Source organism: Talpa occidentalis, unplaced genomic scaffold (genome assembly GCF_014898055.3).
Source record: "Talpa occidentalis isolate TD23 unplaced genomic scaffold, MPIMG_talOcc4v2.1 talOcc4.13, whole genome shotgun sequence".
Classification (NCBI taxonomy): Eukaryota; Metazoa; Chordata; class Mammalia; order Eulipotyphla; family Talpidae; genus Talpa; species Talpa occidentalis.
This window is the reverse complement of record NW_023601322.1, coordinates 74,476,131-74,502,839: the sequence shown is the minus strand read 5'-3', so window position 1 is coordinate 74,502,839 and position 26,709 is coordinate 74,476,131. Positions and strand designations below refer to the sequence as shown.

The following is a 26,709-nucleotide window of genomic DNA, read 5'->3' as shown; positions in this document are numbered from 1 at the left end:
TTTCTCAGATTCTTGTCCCTCCAATCTCAAAACCTAGCCCTGTGTAGGTATATGGTAAATGTCGACTCAGCTCTTCCCCTGTTCATCGTGAGCACCGGGAGGTTAAAGAAATCCAAACTCCTGGAATTGTTGCAAGCCCGTCAGTGGCCAATAAATCTTTGCTGAATGGTCTGACTTCGTGTGGGCAGGTTCAGGTGGGCAGAGGATCCTGGGAAGAGGGTGTTTACTATTATTGGGAATCACCTCATATGGAACCAAATCAGAGTTTAAGACTAGAGCATGTCTTCTTTTGTTTATATTTTCCTCCATGATTTGGAAAGACCCCAAAAGTTTTGTTTTTAGAATCATCATTTTATTACCTCCAGTCAACAGATGGGAACTTTGTGGGGGGCTTCCCTTTTCAACCACATTTTTATGAGTTGGGGTTTTGCATTTCTTCATCACCTGTTCTACTTAAGTGTAAGAAAAGCCATTTTGGCATGTGGTATGAGAACTGCAGGTGAGATGAGTAATCATTTTCTGATCAGAGGTTCATGGAGTAAAAGGAATCGGCAAGGGTGGAAATGTGTTTTCTTTTTCCTCTTTCCCATATTCGCCAGTTAAAAAACTTCCCTGGGAAGGAACCTGTGGGAAGTCACCAAGGGCTATTGGGCTGGACACAGCATGGAGTGACATCGCTTTGGTGGGGAGAAGGGTGAGTGGAGGGAACACAAAGGAAGAACTGCTTCCCTCCTCCTTTAGATCGGCAAGGATGTCCCATGGCCACTGTCCCTTAACTGATGGAGACTAGGGCTGGGGTGGACACTCTCCTCTCAGTCCCTCCAAGCTGTCAGACCCTCAGAGAAGCACTAAGGTTTTCTCTGCAAGGTATGAGGAATGAGTACCTCTGCCTTCTCTGTGGGGTGTTCAGTCCAAGTGGAAGCAGGGAGGTTCTGGGCTGCAGCCTCTGCCGTTTGGTGCTGGTTTGGCAGTGGTTAGGCATTCTTAAAAGCTTTGTAGTGTCAGAAAGCCTATCTAGGCCAGAGGGTTTTTTTCTCCCTCAAGTGGGATCAAATTGTGCATTTGGTGGAAGCACAGCTCCCACTTGATTCTTTTTTACCAGAAGGGTCTGTGATCCCACCACTACTTTAGCCCAAAGAAAAATAGTCTTTCTAATAAAAAGGGTGTTTTCCTACAAGATCTGGATTCTGGTGGGATTGCCATCACTGACGGAGGGATTCTGCAAGGTGATTCTAGAAGGAAGCCAAGATCATCCCCTTCACATTGTGATTATCCCCCAGGAACCTTGCATTCCCCCTTAATCAGGGTTTACTATCTAGGAATCATGTGGATTTTTTTTTTTAGGATTTTTTTTCTTTTTTTTTTTTAAGATTTATTTATTTATACAAGAACTGGGGTACAGGTCAGAAGTGCAGGAGGGTGAGAGAATTCACCAGAGCCAGAGCAGGGAGCACAACAGGCAGAAGGACCGAAGACACTGCTGAGGGGAGCAGCGGGCGAGGCAGGAGAGGCCTGCTGCGCCATGTGGGATTCTCCCTGGCCCCCTGGCCGGCGGGGAATCAAACCGGCGCTGTAGAGGCTGCTGACAGTTTCGCAGCACGGCACTCAACTGCTGCGCCACCGGGGAGGCCCAGGAAACATGTGAATTTAGTTGGCATAGATACAAATTGCTGAAAACTAGCCCCTTACCAGAATTTGTCCAAGGGATCCAACACCCCCCTCCAAGAAGACAACCCAGAGACAGAGTAGATGCCTTGGGTATGTAGAACCAGGATAGTAAGACTTTATATATATATATATATATATATATTTAATTTACATCTTCTTGACACTGGTAGGCACAGAATATCTTTGAGTAGACTATTCCTAGGCTTTTAAATAAATTCCATCACAGGCATTCCAAAAATCTGTATTTCAAACCTGAATTCTGGGCAAATTCTGGGCTCCATTTCTAGGAAACAGTTCTGATATTCCAGAAACTGCTAGGAGTCATGGGACATAGCAGTGGACAACAGAGGAAAAGAAAAGGGGAAAATGCATAAAAATAAACTTCTCAAATTAGAGTAAAATATTGAACTCAGTTACAAAAGCACAGCATTGTAATGGAATAACCTCTCTGATTTTGATGACCCCTCTGCTTTTATTTTTTTTTAAGTCCTGGCCACAGTTATAAATAGGGAATCATATCTTGTTGAGACTTCCCAAGGGTTACATAAACAGTTCAGATGGCTATACTTTTTTAAACAACAGTTTCTGAAAACACTAAAAAAAAAATCCCACTTATTTAACAGTCTGAAGCCTGCGCCAGCCCTGGGAGTCCCTGGGAGGCCTTGCAGAATCACTTCCTCCTGACTGCTGCGGGGGCAGGGCCTGGCCGGAGGAAGCTGGGAGGAGGGGAAGAGCTGGGTGCTGGGGGAAGGAGGAGGCCTCAGAGGACTCCTCAAGAGGCAGCTGTTTCTTGTCACCAGCAGAGAGCAGGGACCCAGGATGCAACAGGCATAAGTCTTCTGGGGGCTTGGGATTTCCAGAAGGGAGCATGTGCTCCTGTCACATCTTACCATTTGAGATCCACTATGATGGTAGAAACAGGGCTCCTGGGTCCCTATTCTTTTCTTTCTTAAGATTATAGCACCTTAAGGGTTTCTCAGACCTGAGGACCTGAGCTTTGAGGGTCTCTCCGTCACTGAGGGTTTCTCAGATCTGAGGACCTGGGCTTCATCTGAAAATGCCTGTGTCTCTTTTGATACATCCTATTCACCACTCTTGTCCCCACTCTAATAGTTTCCAAACACCTGTCAGACAAAAAAATCTGGTCTTATATACCAATGGGAGTGGTATAAAGGATGACAAGAAGGCCCTCCTGCTTCAATAGCATCTTTCCCTTTCCTCGACTTTCAATTTCCAACTTCATTTTTCCACTAGAAATACATTTTCAGTTAAGCATTCTTCTTCCCCAGATGTCTTTTTCGGAAATGCAATTCACTTAAAATATGTGTCTTGTGTAATTAATGTAAATTAACTTTCAAGCCAATGCAGCCTATTTCCAGAGGGCCTGGTTCAGTGGTTCTTTGGCCTTTTTGAGGTCCTAGAATCTAAGAACATAGATGACCTTTCCCCCCAGCAAAAAGCAAAGACATGCAGAATTTTGCATACCATTCAGGGTTTTCAAGGACACCCACCTTGGAGTTCTTTAGTCTTATGATTGGATGATAAATAGAAAATGGTGGTGGTCAGGGATGAAAAAGGAACGAAGGTGCTGCTAGAAATCATTTTGTGGTTTTCCCGAATACAAGTAATGTGAACGTATTAGAAATGAGTGTAACCCAGCTATGGTCACTGCCTTGCCTTGAGTGATGTCAGCAGTGATGTTGGGGACTTAAGTGCCACATCTCCTGCCTCCTGAGACCACAAGTGTACCTCTGTGATCCTGCATGGGAGAAACCTGTCCCAGGATGATGGAGCTGGCTTTCAGATGGGGGAGGCAGAGGCAGCTTGTGTCTTTCTAGTGGGATGGGTCCTCTTGGCAAGATGATAAAGTCACAGGCCTGCCCGCCATCCCCAGCAGAAGAAGCAGAGACTTGGTCACTCGGGAGGGACTGCATACTCATGACTTTGAGTCTGAGATCTCTTTTATGTTCTTTGGGGAAGTCAATTTTATGAGGCAGCTTGTGATTCCCAGGGTATTGTTCTATTCAAACTGGGGGAAACATGGGGAAAGTTTCTGGATCTAAACTTCATCTCAAAACATCACAGGGGAATTTGGAAGTGGTACAGCATAGTGAAACAAGCATTGCAATCATTTGTAGTCTCAGCTTGTTATGCAAGCTCCTCCTGTCCTTGCGGTGACTCAAGGAGGGGAGAATTTCCCCTTCTTGAGCCAACTGGACAAGTGTCAACACTGCTCGCTTTGCAGGTTCTGGCACAGAAGAGGAGCAGAGCCTGGATGAAGGGGAAACCACAGGGCTTGGGTCTGAGACCCAGTTTAACACCCATGAAAAGGGGTGGTCCTTCTCTTGAGCCACTCAGCCTGTGTCCCTCCGTCACCACAAAGCTGTTCACCACGCCTGACACAGCGCCCCATCCAAACCGGGCATCAGCACACGTGCTTGTTCAGAGGCTCACCTCCCACCTACATCACATCATGGGGCAAGGTCCAGGCTTTGCAGGTCTACGCCCTCAGGCACACCCTCACCATCACATGCGGTTCATCTCACACTCATTGTCAGACTTTTTCCTTGACTAATTGTGTTTTCTAGTATCAGTGAATTTCGTTATTTATGTTCACAGGATTCCTCAATATTAAAGTAAGGATTTCTTAAACAGAGTACAAAAGGCACCAGTCATGAAAAGATAGACTAATTGAGCATCATGAATTTTTGTTCATCAAAAGTTACCATTAAAAGGATGGAAAAGGCAAGCCACAGGCTGATATTTTCAGCAACACATCTGACAGAGAACTTGCATCCAGAATATACAAAGAACTCCCAAAGAAAAAGACAGACAAAATAGTCAAAAGTTTTGAGCAAGAGCATAATAAAATTGGACACCTAAATATCCACTTAGCAAATTAAAACTTACACGATGCCGCTATACACCAACCCAACGGGCTAACACTTAAAAAAATTGATAATACCAAATATTGGCAAACTTGTGGGCATTGCTGGCAGGAGCATAAATTAGTGTAACCACTCTGGAAAACTGTTTGGCATTCTCCATTAGAGCTGAAGCTCTATCCATCCCATAAACCACCAGTTCACTTCGAGGCATTTACTCAAGAGGACTGGATGCGTCCATCCACCAGTATTTGTGCTATTTTTATTCATCAGAGCCCCAAACTCAAAACAGCCCAAATGTCCATCAACAATAGAAGGGAGAGATGAATTTTGTCATATCCACACAATGGACCATACCACAATGATTTAAAACAACTGCAAAAAACTATGGCAACACAAAACGATGCAGGTGTATCTCACAGACATGTTGAATGAAAGAAGTCAGACACTCAAAAAAAGTACACATTTTGTGATCCTGAGATCATGGAAGGTAGCCAGCACCCCTTTTATCTCTGAACCCCAGTGACTAGCACAGTTCTTGCCACATATCTAAGGCCCTCCACACATGTTTATGGACATAGTGAGTGAAATTAGATCTTTCCTCCTGGTCTTTACCCCTGAAGGTGTTCAGAGTAATGTGTTTTGTGTGTGTTAGGGTGGAATCAGCCTGGCAGACAGTTAACAAATGCCCATAGTTCGCAGTAAAATGAAGCAGAAAATACATGCTGTAAAGAGAAGCAGAAATGAAGCCCTGTCACCAGAGTGAAAAGGGAGGTGGCAAAGGGGCTGTGGGTTCAAGGAAGAGGCTTCCTAGGTGCTGAGGAGAGTAGGAGGTCTTCCTGAAGGGAATAGCATTAGCTGAACTTTCAAAGGTGGTTGAGGTGACAGCAGGCAAAAGAGGTCTGAGAAGGGCATCCCCGCCAGCAAGGCCTGGTATGACCTGATGCCTCTCAAACTCCGGTGCCTGACTGGACCACCTGGAGGACTTGGGAAACACAGATGGCTGGGCCCACCCCAGAGTTTCTGATTCAGTAGATCTGGGTAGGGCCTGAGAATTTGCATTTCTAACAAGTCCCAGCTGCCGGCACTGTTGATGATCTGGGAAGCCCACTTTGATAACTGTGGGCTTAAAGCAAAGCCAGCTGGTCCAGGCAGCTGCTTGTCCCTGAGCCACAGTGTCGGGAAGTGAAGCATGAGATGGGGGAGGGGGGAGTATGGACAGGTGGGTGGACCTTGGTCTGGAAGCCTTCAGCTGCTGTCTGAGAAGTTTAGACCCAATTCCATAGACTTAATTTAGGACCGCGCGGATGGATGGATGTGGTAACTGGTCTCCGGGATGCCCCATTCAGGGTCTGGAGACTCTTAGCCTGAAGCTCAAGGTTATACAGGACAACAGGTGATAAAGGCATACTGAGTTTGGCCTTGGAAAGTCAAGGCCCTGCACACACACATACATAGAGGGAGACACAGTTGACACTAATGGACAAGCAAAGGTTCAACAACGGCATTATGTTAAATATGCGCCATCTGGATTATTTGCAGCCATGTTGTACTGGTGCTGTCTGGATGGCAAAATTTAAAAAATCCACTGACCTGACCAGATAAAAGTAGCAGTTTTACTCTCAATAAGGATATAATTGTTGTGTATTTTTCTTTCTCTTTCAAGGATGTTCCTCTACACACCCACTCCATGTCTATCACCAGGGGCACATCTCGATCCAGGAGGTTTCCCCCACGTGGTGTCTCTCTGGCTAAGAAAGGAAGTGTTAGTCACCTGGGTAGTTTGGAGAGGGAGGCACACTCTGTGAATGCCCAGGGCAGAGTCCCTGCCCCTTCCCAAGCCCATCCTAGTCAACACAATGGACCAACAAGACTGGCCCTTTCCCGGATGACCCAGACCATCTGTCATCCCATGTACTGGCTTCAAGTTACACCTCAATAAATTACACCCCCGAGCACCAACTCTCTGCAAAGTATTCTATTGGGTGTGGCAGAGACACGGATGAGTCAGCCACAGACCTGCCCTCTGGAAACTTACAAGTTGATGGGGGTGGGGTGGGACCACAGGGGCATTCTTGATGGTTAAAATCCTCCTACTGGGTCCTTTGTTTCTTCCCTAAGCATCCCTGGCTTAGGCCTGGCTGCTGCTTCTCCTCTCAGTCCTCAGTGCTGAAGGCTGGGGGCTCTCATTCATTCTGCAGACTCCTGGGGTCACAGATATGAGTAAATCAAGATGTTTCTGGTTTGGTGGGGAGCCCTTCCTGCCCCATAGCTGGATATAGGCCAGTTCTGTGCAGGTGCCCTGTTGCTGGGACCATGACCGTCCACTCTGAATGGAGGAAACCCGAGTCCCCTTGCTGAGTGGGCTCTGTAGTGATAGAGGGAGCCAGGAGAGCTGGCTTTTGTATTAGCCTGTCTCAGACTTTGGGAGTCACAGCTCTTTACCCATGATGATCCACAGCAAGATGGGAGAGGGCTTGAGTGACAGCCGGTGCCCCAGCAACTCCCTGAGGACCTCCCTGCTCCTAGAGTTCCACCTGCCTTTTTGTCCAGGACCTTGGGGACTGACTTGCTTCCGCTTCATCCTCCTCACTCCCACTTGCAAGAAAACCACCAAAAAGAGAGCAGGGGCCCAGAAATCAGAACTAGCTTCAGATCTTGCTCTGTTACTCTGGCTGTGTGCTACTCTGGGGCAAGACCCTAAATTTTCCTCATCTGCAGAATGGAGATAACCTTGCTTACTTCATAGTGTGGTTCAAAGGATACAGAAGCAAAATTGTTGCTCTTAAACTGTTGCGAAGCCTAACAGGAGAGTGGGACCTCCACTGGGCAGAGCACAACAAGGTGTGATACCTACTATACCAGCCAAGTGTTTGGATTGAGGTTGTTTGGAGTGGGATTGTGAGCAGAGTGGAGGAAAGCTAATTATGTTTACAAGGGAAAATGCAGAGCTCCCTGTCCATGCCATGAGGTATAGGGCATGGTGGAAGCAACCTTCTAGAACTTTGGTCTCCAGTGTTTGTTGAACAGTAGCGTGTTAAGCATTTTGCTCATGTTATGTTTAGTCTTCCTAACAAGCCTGTGAGGATGGTATTAACACTTCCATTTTACAAATGAACTTACTGAGGCTCAGAAATGATCATGCATTGAGGGCCTCCCCTGGTGGCACAGCGGTTGAGCGCTGGGCTGTGAAGCTGCCTGCAGCCTCTGTAGCACCGGTTCGATCCCGGCCGCCGGGCAAGGGTCCCACATGGCGCATCAGACCTCTCCTGCCGCTCCCGCTGCTCCCCTCAGACTGTATTTCGTCAGTCTGCCTGTTCTGTTCCCTGCTCTGGCTCCAGTGAATTCTCTCACCCTCCCACGCTTCTGACTGTACCCAGTGCTTGTATAAATAAATAAATAAATCAAAAAAAAAAAAAAAAAAAAGAAATGATCATGCATTGACCTGGCAAAGTATTTACTCAGCACCCACTAAGTGCTATAGAGTGCTATAGGTATAAAAGTAAACAAAACAGACCCAGGTCACTCCCCAAGGGACTTTAATTTCACCAGTGAAGTCACTTGTGAGACTGGAATGTGCCAGAACTGGGATTCACACCCTGGCCCTGTGCTTTTCCTACCTCACCCCAGACCTCACTAGTCCTCATGACATTCTTCTCATGGAGCGTAGAGACTGTCCTTACCAGTCCCTCGGGGGAATTCAAAGCATCAGGAACAAGCTGGATCAGGAACATGGGGAGGGGCTGTTGTTTCTGTGGTAGTCTGTTTCCCAAACACTCCCTTAGGCAGCCCAAAGAGAGGCTGCATGTCTGACCATACCAACATTTTCCCCAGAGACAGATGGACAGAGGGGCTTCTGCAAGGAGATTTCAAGTGAGGATGGGGTGCTTTTGGGTCAGAGAGTGACACCCTCTTACTAGCTGAGAGGAAGAATCTCTGGATTTCATAGGAATTATGGGAGGGATTATTGTTTCTCATGCCCTCAAGGGAGGAAAACTCAGGACTGGGTGTGTCAGATGATGAAATCATCCTCTGGCATCCAGGTGAACTTGAGGTTCCTTGGGTTCATCGCAAAGGTTTGCTCTTCCACTGCCTTCAACCTCAGGCTATCTCTTGCTGCCTTGAGACCTGATGCACTCCCACTGGGCATAGACATTCTCTTTTAACCCAAAGAAACAATCAGAAATTTCCAAACCTAAGAAAAATTACAGGATTGTTTGTTGTGATGTTTATTCATTTGGAAACCATCTAAATGGCCATTATTTGGTAAAATAATTTATACATGATAAAAGTATAAATTTGTTGGAATACTATGCAGCTGTTAAAAATCACATGGAAGAGAATTAAATGACATGAGAAGTGTGCTTAAAAATTAGGACCAAAATAAAACGTACACATAACACAATGTACAACATGATGCTTAAAACAATATGTCTACAGGGGGGCTCCCCGGTGGCGCAGCGGTTGAGTGCTGGGTTGCGAAGCTGCCTGCAGCCTCTGCAGCGCCTGTTCGATCCCCGGCTGCTCTCTGGCCACTGGAGGAGGGTCCCGCATGGCGTGCAGACCTCTCCTGCCGCCCGCTGCTCCCTTCAGCAGTGGACTTCGGTCCTTCTGCCTGCTCTGCTCCCTGCTCTGGCTCTGGTGAATTCTCTCACCCTCCCATGCTTCTGACTGTACCCAGTGCTTGTATAAATAAATAAATCAATCAAAAAAAGTCTTTAAAAAAAACAATATGTCTATATATGTCTAGAAAGATGCAGTGAACAGTACAAGTATATGTCACTTAATGACATTTCAGGCAGCAATAGACCACATATACAACAGTGGTCCCACTAGGCTATATAGTATAGCCTAGGTGTGTAGTAGGTTAGATCACCTAGATGAGTGTAATTATGTGGTGTGACATCTACACAAAGACAAACTCGACTAATGACATATTTCTCAGGACATGTTCTTGTCCCTAAGTGATGCGTGATTAGTTATCTCTGGGTAGTAGAATTCTAAGTGACTTGTTTTCTATATTTCCAATTCCTTCAGTGAAAAATGCGTATCTTTTATAATCATGGAGAAAAAATCCTCACAATATATGTTAGAAAGAGGAGAGAGAGAATGTCTCCTTTTGGCCCTGGACTTATATGACCACAGGCCACACCCAGCCTTAGGAGACTTGAGAACCTGGGGAAGGGGATCGGGGTCTCACATGAGGAGTATTAGCCAGACATCATCATGCAGGTCTCATCTTAAGTCTCATTCCCCAGAGAGCCATCTGACCACATACCTGGCTGAAGAAGACCCTCCCACACTCTCCCTTTCACCCCATTTTATCATCGTTATTGCATTTGTCTGCATCTGAAGTGACCTGCCTACTCATGTGTTTTTTTGGTTTGTTTGTGATTTATTTGTCTCCTCCATCAGAAGGCAAGCTCCAAGAGAGCAGGGTCCTAACCTGCCTTGTTCCCTCTGACTTCTCATCAAAAGGGGACCTGAGATCTCAGTTTGCAAGGAATTGGGGGTCAGCTCAGCAGCTGTGTGCATGCTTTGAGACTGATCTGAGGTTTCGACAGTGAGAAAATGGGAATAACTCCATGGGTGTCTAAAACAGGCAAACAGCCAGCTCATGGTGCCAGGGCCAGATGAAGCTCAGCAACCTGGAGAACCTGGTCTAGCTTAACAGCAACAGCATCTGCAGGTGCCGTGAGGTGCCAGCTTTGTGTTTCACATTTCATAAATGAGTGAAGTAGAACCAGTCTATCTTATCATTCCTTACCCCTTCCCTTCCAGCACTCCTGCTGAGCCAGCCCACTCTGTCCTCCAGACCATTACCTAGCTCCTCTCTTTGGAACCTGTTCCAGTCAGGTTCTCACCCCAATCATTCTGCTGAGCCTTTCCTTGATTAAGATCACGAGAGATTCCAAGATGCTAAATCCGGTGGTTAATTCTCTGTCCTCATTTGACTATCATAGTGCATTGCTACATCATCCTCGAAACCTTTCTCCTGGTTTCCCTCCTTTTGTACTTGCCACTTCTGCTCAGTTTCCTTTGCTGAGTGAGTGAATGGAGCCAAGTCCTTGGGTGGCTTCTCTGTTCACAATCACCCCTTGATGGTATCCTGTGTCATGAGTTTAAAGAAGTACTTGCTGAGCGCTCGAAAATCTTCATTTACAGCCTGGCCCCCTCCCCTCCACCCCAGATACATATATCCACCTGCATATGAACCTCTCCATGTGAGTGTCTAAATAACATCTCATACTCATATCCAAAACTGCGTTCCTTTTATCGCCCCCAAACATTCTCTATCAGCATACTTTAGCAGTTCAGATAATGGTAATTCCATCTTCCTATTTGCTCAGGGAAAATATCACCAAGTCTTTCTTGAGTGTTTTTTTTTTTTTCCCCACATCTCACTTCTAATCCATCAGCAAATCCAGATGGTTCTTTCTAGAATCTGACCCTGTCTTAGTACCTCCATGTTCGTCTCTAGTCTAAGCCACCGTTGTCTCTTGCCAGGATTCTGCAAGTCTCCTAAATGGTTTTACCTATGACCCTAATTTATCCTCAAGGCAGCACCCAGAATTAAAATGTGAATCATATCATGTCACTTCTCTATATGAAACTCTCCAGCAGTTCCCATCTGAGCTGGAGTTCAAATTCTTGCCAGGGCCTTCCTTGAATGCCCTACATGTTCTGGAGCCTTTCCCCACCCTTGTGAGTCCCTCTCTCACTTCCCCTTCATTCATTCTTCACTGGTGACCAATCCTCACCATGCCAGGTAGTCTCTCACCTCTGGGCCTTTGAACATGTTTTTCCCTCTACCTGGGGAGTTTCTGCCCCATAATTCTTAGTGTTCATGGCCTCACTTCTTTCAAGTCTCTGTTCATAATTCATTTTCTCAGATGTCTGGGCTTCCCTGGCTACCTTATTTAGAATTTTGATACTCCCTCCCTCCTTCCGCCCTAATAATCCCTCTCCCTGCCTTCTGCTTTTTCTTTCAGAGCACTCACCGCTTTGACTACTATCTATTTTATTTCTTTCTTTGGTTGTTGGTCTTCCCCAGTAGATTGCAATTTCCATGAGGGCAGGGATTTTTGTTTTGCCTTCTGATGTATACCCAGAGCCTGAGGACTGTGCCTGGCATATACTAGGTGCTCAGTAAATATCTGGTAACTGAAAGTATGGGTGATTTTCATTATTTTTCTACAATGAATGCTTATTACTTACATAAATATGGCTTAATTTAAAGAAAGGAAAGTAGCAATTGAAAAAGTTTTTAAAAAGGACCACCTGCTGTTTATACAAGGCTTTAAGACAAGGTAAAAAGAGCCAGTATAGGAGTAAGAAATAAATGCCCCGGGGCCTCCCTGGTGGCTCAGCGGTTGAGTGCTGGGTTGCGAAGCTGCCCGCAGCCTCTACAGCGCCGGTTCGATCCCCAGCCACCGGGCAAGGGTCCCACATGGCGCGCAAACCCCTCCTGCCACGCCTACTGCTCCCCTCAGCAGTGTATTTCATCAGTCTGCCTGTTCTGCTCCTGGCTCTGTCTCTGGTGAATTCTCTCACCCTCCCATGCTTCTGACTGTACCCAGTGCTTGTATAAATAAATAAATAAATAAATCTTTTAAAAACAAGAAAGAAATGCCCCAAGTGGAGGATGCCCTGTGTGGAAGTCATGGTGCCTGGGTCTGCCCTGGGCCAGCACAGAGCCAACTCCTACCTCAGTGGCTTCTGAAGAGAGTCCCACAGACGAACTCTTGTCTCTCAATTCCATCCAGGCTTGCTTTGCTCAAAGGCCCACCCTCAGTGCTCTGCCTCAATCATTTATTTTCCTATTTTTTTTTTTTTCCTCTCCAGGTGCCAGAATTTGCAGTGTATTGGAGGAAAACAACATCAAGGTAAGAGAACAATAAGACCTTGTCTAGTTTGGGACTTCCCAACTTAAAAGGTCTTGGAAGTTATTCAAAGAGACCAGGGGCTGAAAATGTGGGCAGCTGGATAAAGTGGAGGTACAGGGAACTTATAACATGTTAACTTTCTGCATAGTGTGCGTACTGGGGACACTGAAGACAGCTCAGTATCAAAGAGTAGATCTTCAGAGGTGGCTGTCAGATCTTTAGATCTGAGAAGACAATGCTTCCCTTGGGTAAACATGGCTGTGTCTTCCAAGCTTGTCAGCTATGGGTCTATAGCCTTCCCCTCCTACTCTGCCTTCCTTGCCTCCCAGCAGGCCCCTCCCCTTACTCCCTGTCTCTGGAGGTTCTGCCTGGCCTGCCAAAGCCACAGTAGGCCTTGGCAGAGCTTCTGGGCTTGTTGTTCTGTTGAGTGTTTTGTAAAGCAAGAATGGTTTGGTTCTAGAGTTAGAGGAGTATACCAGATCCTTCCAGCATAAGAATTCTCTGATTCTGTATCAAATCACAGTCCAGATTTAAAAAATGAAAATACTCTGTAAGTAATAGATGTGGGGGAATATGCAGTGATGTGTGTTGATCTGATTGGAAAAGGAACAATTCATACAAATGTTTCCAGCCTCTGACCAAGCAGCTCCGTTTTCTGGTATTGATGCTATGAAACGAATCACATTTGTGCAGAGGTACATATACAAGTTATTTATAACTGCGTTGTTTATAGTAGCAAAAGAAAAAGGAAACATCAGAAAGACCAACAAAAAGGAACTGGTCATTTAAAAGCTGGCACATCCACATAGGGCAAATCACATAGCAGAATATTTTAGAAGTGTTTTTATTGACAAGAAAGAGATTTGCATATAATGCTAAGTAAAAAAGAGAAGGAAAGAAAAAGAAAAATGGGAGACAGCTTACAAAGCATGCAAGTGAAGTAGCTTTTGTATCAGCCTGGAAAGTAGAGATCCAGATCAATCTCTTAACCGATGTAGAAACTCAGGCAATGCTTAAGCCTACACTTCCTAATTGTATAATGGTTGTAATAACAGTCACCTAATGATGGTGTGAGAATTTGTTGGGATGAGCACGTCTAAAGGTGACAGCTTTGGGTCAGGATTGTGGTGTGTGCTCAGCCGAGAGACACCCAGATGAGACATGGTCAGTAATATTTGTGTCTCTGTAGGAACCTGAAAACAGCAGAAATTCATAGACAAAAGTGATTTTATTTGACTAGTTCAATTATGGGTGCTTTTCATTATTTTCTTATCTGTCTGCAAGGAATATATGTTACTTAAATAAAGATAATATAATTTTTAAAAGGAAATAACACTTGAAAAGACTAAAATTCAAAAAGTCAAACTGTAGTGCACTTGGCAGGCAAGCCAGCTGAGCATGCCCCAGAGCACTGGAGGACCGAGGTAGAGGCAGGGAGATCAGGGTGTGGGAGGAGGGGGAGTGGGAAGGGCACACTTAGCACTGAGTCCTGGTCCCTAAAAAGATGCAGCTCAAAAGTAAGGCTCAAGTCCTAGTAGGCATGTTCTCTCCTTTGGCCTTTGCAAGGAGAGAGGAAAGCTTCTGGCAGGAAATAAGGTGACTCAAGGCACATCAGAGAGTGATGAGTGCAGCCTCCTTGAGCTGCACAGACAACCTAACTCAGCACACCCAAGGAGGGGCCCTGTGGCTCCTTCCTTCCTGGACCTCCATCCTTACACACCTTCAGTAAACCCAGAACCTTGTCCGTGTCCAGAATGTGAAAGGCAGGGAATCCCAGTGAATTCCCAGAAGTCAGCCAAAAAGAATTCACCCCACCCTACTTTGGCAGCCTGGTAGAAATCATACTCAGGAACAGGTTCTCCCAAGCACTTGCAGCCTCCTGAGAAACAGCCTGTGTGGGCCCAAAGGCAAGCTCCCATCCCCACTAGCTACCCCACAACTGCCCTATTAGCCAGTGATGTCAGGAGGTGCTCTTCCAACACCAGCGAGGGTTGTGGTTACCCACTGCAATTTACTGAGCATTCTTGGGGCACAACGCTTCCACATAAATGAATTTTCCAAATAATTGACTTTAGTTCCATCTCATTACATTTGTTCAGGTTGTACGCTTTTTAAATTAACTTATATTTTATCAAGTTTATCAAAATAATGCATGCATATGGTTTAAATATCAATAATACTGAGAGTCTAATAGTGAAAATCCCCTCCCCACCTTTTTCAGTCCCACAATCTAGAGGCAGCCTCTTTTGACCCTTTATTAGTGTCTATTTCTGTTTATATCGTTATTTCTTGATTTACCAGTTTTGAACATCTGTTGACTTCCTGTGGTAGATAAGAAGTGAGCTTACAAAATCACCTCTACTTTCTCCTCTCTTCATCCTCCCAATAAGAGTATAGCATGATTTGGGGTTATTCAATAAAGAATATAGATACATTTTTCAATGCTCAAGTAAGTTGTGTGGTAGATGTCCTTGGGTTCTGGAATTTTTTTTAATTATTTCTTTGAAAAATTACTCCCTCCTAATTTTAATTGTTAGACCTACTGAATTAGTGTTCTAATTTTCTTATATTTTCTCTCTTGTTTTCCATCTCTTTGCTTTTATAGTCTACTTTCTTGGGAAAGCTTCCTTGACTTTATCCTCCAAATTTCTGTTGATTGATTTCTTCCTTTCCTAATTAATAGCCAAACATTCATTCTTCTGACTGCTCCTTTTTCATTATATCATATTCTTATTTTATGGCTATGCTGGCTCCCCTTTATCTCTCAGAAGATATTTTTCTATTTTTATTTTTACTAGTGTTTGTGTTCTGTTTTAATATTCTTTATTCTTGTCTCTATTCTTGTCTTTATTCTTGTCTTTGTTTTCACTGACTTCTTTTTGTCTGTTTTCTCTTTCTCTGTCATGTTAGAGGCTTTCCCCAAATGTCAGATATCTTGGCTGTCCATTAATATATATGAGTGGAGTAATAAAAAGCAAATTTAAACTGTATTTGGGGAGAACTTATCAACTGGGGCTTTTCTCTAGGAAACAAACCAGTCTCTTTGTTAACAAGCCTCTAAACATTAGACTTTTTTCTATAGATTTAGGTTTCTCAATCTTGGCACTATTGACATTTTGAGCCAAATAATTCCTAGTTGTCAGGAGCTCTTGTGTATTGTAGAATGTTTAGTAGCATCACTGAACTCAACCCAGCAGATGCCAGTAGCAACCCCCTTCCCAGAGTCATGATAACCAAAAATGTCTATAAACATTGCCTCCCAGGTGAGGTCAAAATCACCCTGTTGAGAACCACTACTCTGGAGCCCTGCAGCTTGTCAAGAGAAGCATTCAACTCTTTGTTCCAGTTATCTATTACTTCTGACAAACCACCCTACAACTTAATAGATAAACAGTTTGGAAAGGGCCCAGCTATTCCCTGTACCACAGGGATGACTGAAGTGACTGGGGGTGGCTTTAGCTGGGATGACTGAAGTGACTGGGGGTGTCTTGAATGGCAGGGGGTTGGGTCAGTTGGACCTAGAGGACCTATTTCCAAGGCGGTTTTTACTTGGCAGGGGTAGCTGGAAGGCTGGACTCACATAGGACTGGTGATCAGAGAGATTTCACATGGCCTTTCTAGCACAATGTCCTGGTAGTTGGCCCTCTTACATGGCAGCTCAGGGCTCCATATGGATGTTTCCAGTCAGCAAGATGGAAGCTTTGTGGCCTCTTATGGGCTGGCCTTGGGCATCACAGCATCTCTTCCACTGTCATCAGAAGCCCACCCAGACTCAGGGAAGGAGACAGATCCACTTCTCAACAGGAGAAGTGTCAAAGAATTTGCAGCCATGTTTAAAGTCACACCACCCTGTGATAAGGGGTGATAGATGCCTGGGGTGAGTCTAGAAAGGGTTGGGCATTGAATCCCACTGTTAACTTTTCAGACTTTGTCCTCAGCCCTTTGTTTTCATTTTGTCTTCATCTGCCTGCTCTTCTGTCTGAGTCTTCCCTGTTTGGTGTCTTCATTTTTTTTGTTGTGTGGGAGAATTCCAGCCAATTTTCCTGATTCCTTACCTCAATCCTCTACTACCTGTCCCCCATTCTCACTATGCTTGGTCTCCCTAAGTTCAGAGATCCTGCAGGGTTCAGGGAAAGCAGCTTGTCCCTGTCAATATTCCCCTCTGCAGGCTCATAAGAGACTAGCTTCTTCCATGTCAGCCACCATTCCTCCATCTACTTTCCAGATTCCCAGAGTTTGCTGAGCTCTCTGAACCACTGAGTTCTCCTTTACCATTCCTTTTGTTCTTAAGGGTTTATACCATTTTATTTCTTGACTGGCACTTTAATGTCACTTCAGAAGAGAAAGGAGATTGGAATATGTACATGACCTGATAGGTTTAATTGGAAGCCCTGTTGTACTTCCTTTGGATGGATACATCTCTAAATTTCTAATACTCTTTCCTGGCTTATTAAAGCTCTATTAGGTAGTAGAGTGACCATATTTAAACTTTTATTGATAATTCAATATCATCTTTATGAACATATGTGTTTACTGTGAGACTATTAAACTAAGTAGAACTCTCTATCCCCCCAAAATGCCTTCTCGGGCCTCCCCAGTGGCGCAGCGGTTGAGCACTGGGTTGCGAAGCTGCCCGCAGCCTCTTCAGCATCGGATCAATCCCTGGCCGCTGGGCGAGGGTCCCACATGGCGCGCAGACCTCTCCTGCCGCCCGCTGCTCCACTCAGCAGTGTATTTCGTCAGTCTGCCTGTTCTGCTCCCTACAGTGGCTCTGGTGAATTCTCTCTCACCCTCCCGCGCTTCTGACTGTACCCAGTGCTTGTATAAATAAATAAATAAATAAATAAATAAATAAATAAATAAATAAATAAATAAATCTTTTAAAAAAAAAGCCTTCTCTGTCATTGCTGCCCTTTGTCCCCTTTATTTATGGTACGGGCACTGCTTTACAGCACACTGTCTCCTAATTTACCCTTTTCAAATGGCTAAACTAGGGAACAGTGTGGGGTACCTCCTGTCCCTCTCACTCCTTTACCACTGTCCATTTTGTACCATTCCCCACGTCTTCCTGGATTTAACCTTTGTGAAGTACATTGACTAGGCTCCATGTCCTTGTGCTTCCAGATGGGTTTGGCCAATCAAAACCCCCAGCAGGTGACTGGGGAGTGATGTTGGGTTGACTTAGGGTACTTTATCCTCTCTCCATACCTCCTTTGCCAAGCCTCAGGTCATCAGGGTCTGAGTTCTTCACTCTAAAGCCAGAAATTCTACCAGTAGCCCAGTCCTGCAGCTCTCTTTAGATTCCAATAACTGGTCCCTCCTCCTCCTTCAGGCCATGGTAACAGGTCTTCACAGTTGCTGACTCCAGCATGCTTCACCTTCCCTTGTCTGTTCACTAGCCCAGCTCACCCCCTTGTCAGGCTTTCTTTAAATGCTCCCCTCTTACCTATGGAGCGTGCATCATTTTTCTTCTGTACAGTATCCTGAGTTTCTGTGCAGAAACTCCTTCTGATCTACATCCCATAGAAGAACAAGTAGTCCATACCTGAGGCCCGAGTGATCCTCCTTGAAGTCCTGTGTATGAGCTTTTGACATCTCTGGGCTGCTCAGGGGCTTTTTAAAATTCAGTTCCTAGTTTTTCACTATAATATAGATAATAGAAGGTACTGGATTTATCACATGGGGAAAATATTACTTATGGGAGTGTTTTGAGAAGGAAAATAAGCACATAACTAAAGGGAAACCGGGACAGAGAATTTATGATGACTTTGAGGAATTCTATGACAGACTGGAAACTGTGTCAACAATTTCAGAAAAGGATTCCTAATGCCTTTCTGGATAACAAAACTTTACTGAGTCTCTAAGGTTCAGTGGATATTTGGGGGACATCCAGGCTGAGTCTGGGTGGGATTCCCCCAGATCTGACATTAAGAGTCCTTCAGGTCAGACCTTGCAGGCCTATATGCTTCTTTGATGTTTTCACTCTGAGGAGTACCATGTGCTTTTTTGTCCCCTGGGATGAGGATAAAGTAGAGCACAAAGAACTCTAGCCCCCAGCATGCCTCATCCTAGGAGGAGCCTGTAGAACCCACCTGTCTGGTCACCACTGAGTTCAGCCTGCACATCTCTCTCGTGCTGAAGGGCTCCCTGGATTCTCTTGCCTCCTCGACCTACGGTTGGGTCGGTCCTCGGTTTCGTTTGATTTTTGCACCCCTTTGAAGTGCACGTACCTCTAAGGGAAAAAATGGAATTAAGAATTTCCTGGCCACCCACTTCCTGAAGCATGAAAAGGAAACATTTCATAAATTCATCTTAAAGAAGACAACAGGAAGGGGTAGTGCCTCTTTGGCTGCCGGGGTTGCCATTGTGGTATTTCATAGGCAAGGGAAGTCAGGTGATGCATGCAGCCAGGGCAAGCACAGCACAGCATTCAGGGCCCAGGCCTCCAGTGGCCCAATCCAGCAGAGCTATGCACCCTCAGACCCCCATGAGTGGCAGGAGAGAAGACTGAGGAGCTTCATCCCCATTTCACCAGGATAAGAGCAAAGCGAGGGAAGTGGAGAGTTGCAGCTTTGGTGAAGAGAGGCTCTTACACACACACACTCCACACCACCACCACCCCCTTCCTTATTCATGCTTCTTTCACCTCTAGGGGTTTTTTGTTTGTTTGTTTGTTTGTTTTTTAATTTATATAGTGGGGCCAGGGCAGTTGAAGCCAGGTTTGTTAGTTTTAATGCAGCTATCCTCAAGTGATAGTTTTTATCAATTTACCTAGTCCTCTTGCACCCCATGTCACTCTGTGTCCCTTGACCAAGTAAGTCCCCCCAACATCCTGCCCAGTGTAGGTGGAGAGGCCCAACCCCCCTTCCTGTTCACGCTTGCTCGCAGACAACGCTGCTGCAAGGCAGACATGCAGGGACATGCCTGAGGAGACTGGCTTGTGGCTGGATGGTGGAGGCCCCTGTGGGGCTGGGGAATGCTTCTAGGCCTCTGCACAGCTCCTCCCACAGCAGAAGGTTCATGGTCCAGGCACCCTGGGGGGGGTGGAGGGGGCCAAGGTGGCAGAACACCTCTGTGTAAGTCCACATTCTTGTTTTGTCCACACTGCCTCTAATTTGACCAGTGTGTGCTGGATGTCGGCCTTTGCTCCAGTGACTGACAATAATCAAAGGGAAATTCTCAGCCCAGGCACTTTAGCAGAGCCTGACATGGTCCTCAGCAAGATGTTGCAAGTTCCTCATGTGGAGGCACAGTCCAGGGAGTTTGGGCATCATCCCAAACCCAGAGTTGACTGTTACCCACAAGTATAGACACTGAATGGAACCTCCATACCCACCTTTAGGGAGCCAGAGCTCAGCGGTGTGCACTGCCTGCCTGGTAGACCCTGGGTGGCCCCACTGCACTGCTCTGTAAATGGCACCGTGGCAGCTGTGCTGAGTGAGCCTCTTCCCTGGAGTGGGGCTGGGCCCACCTTGCTCCCATTACACACCATTACAAAGTGCTATAACCACTTTCAATAGACACTGCCAGGGAAAAAACACATTACAACAGCATTCTGCAATACTTCCTCTGCCCGTGTAGGAGGCTGCCTCATAGCAACAAAGATGGGCCCCTTTCCACCCTCATATCTCACACCACTGAGCTGGAAGTGCCTGTATCAGGACCGTTTGAGGCCTTTGAGTGGATCTGCTTTTCCCAAGAAATAAATCCAGTGGCCGTCAATCCTGGCTGCACATTAGAGTCATCAGGGACATCAAAAAAATGCTGTGCCTGGACCTTACTTTCACCCCAAAAACTGAAGTGATATGAGGATTTTTTTTTTTTGTAGGATTTATTTTATCTATGCATACAAGAGCTGGGGTCCAGGCCAAAGATGTGGTGGATGAGAGGATTCACCAGAGACAGAGTGGGGAGCAGAATAGGAAGATCCATTGAAACACACTGCTGAGGGGAGCAGCAGGAAAGCAGGAGAGGTCTGCTGTGCCATGTGGGTCACCTCCCTGGCTGAGAATCGAACTTGCGCTGCAGTGGCCGCGGATAGCTTCATAGTGCTGCGTCTTAACCCTTTGCACCACCAGGGAGGCCCCTGAAGTGATATGTGCTTTAAAAAAATAATTTAAAAATGTTGAGTCTTGAATGAAGGGTAACAGTACCATACATGCAAAAGAAAGAAAGAGCGCGAAAGAGAGAGTGCAAGCATAGGTGTAAAGCGCAGTGGATTTTCACAAAGTAAACTTACCCTGAATAACCAGCATCCAGTTCAAGAAACAGAATGTCACTTAGCAAACTCTGTACCCCAAAGAGTAACCACCATTCTGACTCCTAAGAGTATAGATCAGTTTTGCCAATTTTTTTAGCTTTGTATTATATAGATAGAACCACACAGTATATATTCTTTTGTGTCTGCCTTCTTCTACTCGGCATTTTGTTTGCTGAGATTCATCCAGGCTCTTGTTTATAGTTGTAGTGCTTTCATTCCCTTGCATAAAATATTCCTTGAGAGAGTCCTCGATCTATCTAGCCATTCTTCTGTTGATGGGGACTTGGGTATGCGGATTGTTGTATGCAGTTGGGGTTATTACGACGGCCACCCCTGTGCGCCTCATAGCAGTGTCTTGCAGAGCACGTATGTGTGTGCATTTCTGCTGGGTATTTACTTAGAAGTGTTATTACTGGGAAGGTATGGATATGAGTATGCTCACCTTTTGTACCTTATGCCAAATCATTTTCCAGAGTGGCTGTGTCAGTTTACACTCCCCCCAGCTATGCATGAGAGTTCTAGTTGCTTCACATCTTTGTCAGCCATTGGCATTTTCTTTTTTTCCATGATAACCATTCTGGTATGTGTGCTAGTATCACAATGTGGTTTTAATTTGCATTTCCCTCATGACTAATACAGTTGAGCACTCTTTCATATGTTTATCAGCATTTAGCCCACTAGCCCTCTTTCCAAAGAAACTGTTGGAAGTATTTGGACAGGAGTATTTTTTTTTAAGATTTATTTATTTATGCATACAAGAACTGGGGTACAGGCCAGAAGTGTGAGAGGTGAGAGGAGTCACCAGAGACAGAGTGGGGAACAGAACAGGAAGATCAACCAAAATGCACTGCTGAGGGGAGCAGCGGGAGAGATAGGGGAGGTCTGCTGCGCCATGCGGGTCAGCTCCCTGGCTGGGGATCGAACTCGTGCTGCAGTGGCTGCGGATAGCTTCATAGATTGTGTCTCAATCCCTTGTGCCATCAGGGAGGCCCCTGGACTGGAGTATTTTTAAGAAGTTTCTTAGATATTTGTAATTTCAGCCAAGGTTGAAAACCACTGGACTAAACAGCAGATTAGTATCTGCTGCTGTGATTCTAGTTGTCCTGCCCTGAATTTAGAGCATCTGAATCTGAGGGGACTTCACAAACCTGGGGCAAGATAGCCTTCACCCCTCACCAAAATGAACCAAGGAGGAAAGAGATTAGGGCAGGAGTTTAGGCAGTTGAGGATCTTTGGGATGTAGCCTCTACTTCAGAAGGGTCTACGGAGGACCTGTGGTGTCCACAACTGCCACAGATATTTCCAGACCACAAAATGACCCCTTGGTGATCCCCCCAGGGTCCTAGGCAATTGTGTGAAAGAAGTAGAAGGGCACCATGCCAGGTACTTTCCAATTTCTAGGCCAGCAGGAACAAGACACAGCTCTTATGGTTTGGTCAGGCTAAGGACAGTGGAGCATGTGTCCTAGGGACCTGGGTGGGGTTGAGGGAGGCCTGCTATCTGTCGCCTTTCTCCTGGGTGAAAGAGCAACCAGTGCAGCTCCCCCGTGTGGGTCCAGGCTTGGCCATCTCTTGAGTTCTGCAGGTCTGCATGTTGTCCCATTTGTCCCCTTCACCCCTAATGGTGTCCTCTGTCCACTTCTCTAAACTCTATACCCCATCCCATGTTGGGGGCCCCTGCCCCAGGCCCTGGCCATCCCTCCTTCACCCCTCATGCTTGGGAGCTCCTGCAGCACTCAGAGTAAAAGCATAGAGTGGCTCCTGGTCACTCACTGCTGCGTGCTGAGTCCCCCTTGCATTGTCTGTGCTCATCTCATCCACACCTTCAGGCTGCAGTCTCATCCCAGGCACTGTGAGGCACTTCCCTGTGCTCCCCACAGTGAGCGAAGTAACATTTGGTAACTCAGTGACAACATCTCCAACCTGAAAAGGAAGATGCGATGAAAATACAGAATCATTTTCTCCCCTCAGACTTGAGCTGTGCAGGTGTGAAGCTGAGCTGCGCTGTGTGAGCTCTGTGTTGGCACATGTGTCGCCCGGCCGGTAGGAGGGGAATTCTGTGTGGTGAGTCTGTAGCTAGACTACCGGCAGGGGGCTAGAGAGCCAGTGCCTGACTGGGTGTGCATTAAGGGCCCATCGGGCAGAGGGATGCTGGACACCCCCATGGAGTTCACCTAGCGCTGAGAGTTCAGTGGGAGGGGCCACCTCGCCAGTGCCCGTCCTGTGTATTCTTTGAAAAGAGCAGGATCCACCTGCCAACAACATGGCATGAGATGACAGCCAAGGAGGCACATGGACAAAGTTGACATTTTGGAGGCTGGTGGGCACAGAGCCAGATGCAGGTTCTGCAGTGTGTGACAGCTGGTGGATTCAGGCCGCTCTTGGACATTGCTCTGGACACAGAGCATTTCCTTTCTGGCAGTCCAAGTGCAGGCGCTGGTGTTCCCATGATTGGCCCAAATGGTAGCCAGAACCGGCCAGTGACAGAGTGCTGTCTGAAGACTGGAATAAAAATAGGAGGAGCACTTGTTCCAGCAATGTATGAGAGTTCTAGTTGCTTCACACACTTGCCAACAATTGGCATTCTCTATATTGGCCATCTAAGTCTCATTAAAAGAGAGACCTCTCTCCCCCTGCTGATCCGACGTCCTAACCTCTCCCCTCTCTTCCAGGCCCTCTATCCAGAAACCATGCCCTTCCTTTCTCTTCCACTGGATCTTCAACCTGACTGTCCTCCACTGGCTCCTGTAACATGGTGTTTGACAGGCTCCCACCTCCATTATCTTGTGGGGTTTTTTTAAAGATTTATTTATTTATGCATACAAGACCTGGGGTGCAGGCCAGAGCTGTGTGGGGTGAGACGATTCACCAGAGACAGAGTGGGAAACAGAACAGGCAGACTGACTGAAATATACTACTGAGGGGAGCAGCAGGCAAGACAGGAGAGGTCTGCTGCACCGTGTGGGTAGCTCCCTGGCTGGCTGGGGATTGAACTCGAAGTCATGCTACAGAGACTGCAGATAGCTTCACAGTGCTGTGCTTAACCCCTTGCACCACCAGAGAGGCTCACCTCCATTATCTGGTAATGCTGCCATCTTCCCCAAGCAGTACAGCCATGCTATTTGCCACTCACAGTCAAGATTTAGGAAGCACACAGCTCCTCTTTCCTTTTCCTCATCAACCACTCATTCATTCATTCAGCAAGTGCTGGCCATGTTGGGGTTCAACAGTGAACACCATCACCTGGCTCTGCCATCACAAGGCTTGTAACTGAGTAGAGAACACAGATGTAAGTTATTGACAACTGTTCACGTGATGGCAGTTGTAACAAGTGCTGCCACAATATGACAGAACAGGCCAGTTCCTTCCTCTGTGTACACGACACCTGCAGGCTTCTGCTCATCCTTCAAGGTTGAGCTCACATGCTACCTCATTCATGCTGCCTCCCCAACCCCGCACTGGCATGACTGGGCTTCCCTCTAGGCCCACAACAGTTTCCCTAAAAGGCTGAAACCAAGGACAGGGACCAGAGACATTCACCTCAGAATCTTTTCCCGGCACAGGGTCCAGCCTGTGGGAGCTGCTCAGAGATGAATGAAGCCCCTGCCGCTACTGAGCTACACGGTGTGAATATCTCCAGGGACTGAGAAGTCACTTCTTTTATTTTTATACTAGCCTTTTGTTTATTTTTCTCATTATAAAAATAATTTGGGTTAGGTCACAGCAGTGTGAATTTATTTAACAATAATGAACTGCACACATACAAATGGTTAAGATTGAAAAAACATGATGCAAAGAATACATACAAAAAAGAGAAGTGAGGAGAAAGGTCCAAATTATCAAGAAATAAAGGACAAAGGGCCTCCCCAGTGGCCCAGCAGGTTGAGCGCAGTGCTATGAAGCTGTCCGCAGCCTCTGCAGCGCGTGTTCAATACCTGCCAGCCACGGAGATACCCACATGGTGGGGCAGACCTCTCCTGTCTCTCCCACTGCTCATCTCAGCAGTGTTCTTGGTCGTCTGCCTGTTCTGCTCCCCACTCTGTCTCTGGTGAACCCTCTCATCCTCCCCCGCCTCTGGCCTGTACCCCAGCTATTGTATAAATAAAATAAATCTTTAAAAAAAAAAAACAGGAAATAACAAATGTTGGCAAGAATATGGAGAAATTGGAACCCTTGTGCATTGCTGGTGGGAATGTAAAGTGATGTAGTCTTTATGGAAAGTGATGTGACAATTACTCAAAAATGTAAACATTGAATTACCATGTGACCCAGTAATTCTGGGGTATATGCCCAAGAGAATTGAAAGCAGGGACCCAAAGACTTATTTGTATACCTATGTTCCTATCAGCATTAGTCACAGTAATCAAAAACAACCTAAACTTTCATTGACCCCATGAATGGATAAACAAAATGTTGGATACATACACAGTAGAATAATATTCAGCCTTGAAAATGGGGGAAATTCTGATCCTTGCTGCAATATGGAAGAACCTTGACCACATTATTCCAAGGAGTGAAATAAACCAGACACAAAGGTGCAATGTTGTGTGATTCTACTTCAGTGGGATACTTACAGTAGTCATATTTAATAAAGGCAGGAAGATGGTGATTGCCAGTGGTAGGGGAATGGGGAGTTAGTTTAATGAGTTCCGAGTTTAAATTGAGGATGCTGAAAAAATTATGGAGATAGATGTGAGTGCTGACTACACAGCAATATGAACATATTAATGGCATTGAATTACAAACTGAAAAGTGGCTAAAATGCTAAATTTTATGTTACATATATTATCATAGTAAATGAAAGTTTGGGTATATTATGGAAAGTTTAGAAATGTTTGGTAAGCACAGGTGTGGGGGAGCGGGCAATTAAAATCATTCAGAATTTGACCAGCTAAACAGCTGCTGTTAAAATTTCAGTGTGTTCCTTTCCATTCTTACTCTCTTAAAAAAACAAAAATGTGTGTGTCTGTCTTTGGGGACCACTTTTGATCTATAGGAAGAGTCTCCTCACATCTGTCTCTCAATTGCGCCCATGGATGCTGCTTCCTCCCTGGGAGCCATCCACAGTCTGTCCCTGGATACCAACCCTTTGAATAGTTTCTCATACCTGATTCCACTCCCTACCCCTCCAGAGTTGCATTTGTCTGAAAATGCCTATTTCTCTCATGTGTCTGAAGATGTGGTACCAGTAATATGTCAAGAGTGGAAAGAGCAGTGAGTGCCTCTCCCTCCTCTTGGACATTGTGCATCTTAGATATGTCCTCACAAGCATATGTATTTATGGATGATGCAGGCTCTTGCTGCGGTAACTGACAACTAAACCCTGCAGTCTGTTGGTGCTAACTGCACTTGGCCCAGGTGTTCTTGCTTCCTGGACCTGGTGCGAGGCTTCTCATCCCTGATTCTCATTCCTAGATCTGGTGTCCAACCTGTCGGGAGCCTGTGATCTCATGCCCCACAGAGCAGGCCTGCCCCCTCCACTGTGAGGGAGCTTGGAGAGGGCTGAGGGGCCCCATGGTCTCTGACCCCTGCTGGGCCCTGGGGAGGAGCTGCAGTTTCCTCTCTTCCTCCCACTAGAAGCAGCTGTCTCTGCCTCCCTCTTTCATCCCAGGCAACTCTCTGCCCTGCCCTGCCCTGCCCTGCCCTGCCCTGCCCTGTAGTAAGTCGGCAGGAATGAACTAAGCCCTCAGAGATAGGGGTTCCCTGTACCACATGAGCTCTGTGGTCCCTGGAGGCATTTTAACAGCCTCCCCCACAGGGGTTCAGGCCTGACCCCAGAACCTCACCCAAGCTGTTAGACCCTGTAGAAGAGGCGTCCCCACTTTTGGACCCAGCTACAGCCTCCTTCCCCAGTTTTGCCTGCTGGGCCAGGAGCCTGGGCATGGTCAACTTCATTTGGCAGCGAGAAGTGAAGCAAGAGCTACAGCCACTCAGGTGACTGGAGTTTGTGTCCATGCCCACTAATTGGAGGTGACTGATACCTGCATTTTCCCTCCAAATTCACCCATAAA

General features: G+C 46.2%; 1 protein-coding gene across 1 annotated transcript in view; it reads left to right on the top strand.

Moving 5' to 3' along the window:
* Positions 1 to 26,709, top strand: part of RAD50 (RAD50 double strand break repair protein) — a 200,122-nt gene that overhangs the window by 16,416 nt on the left and 156,997 nt on the right. The window contains exon 2 of the mRNA XM_054694406.1: positions 12,399 to 12,439. Within this exon, the coding sequence (XP_054550381.1) occupies positions 12,399 to 12,439 (41 nt within the window). The remainder of the gene's footprint in view (positions 1 to 12,398; positions 12,440 to 26,709) is intronic.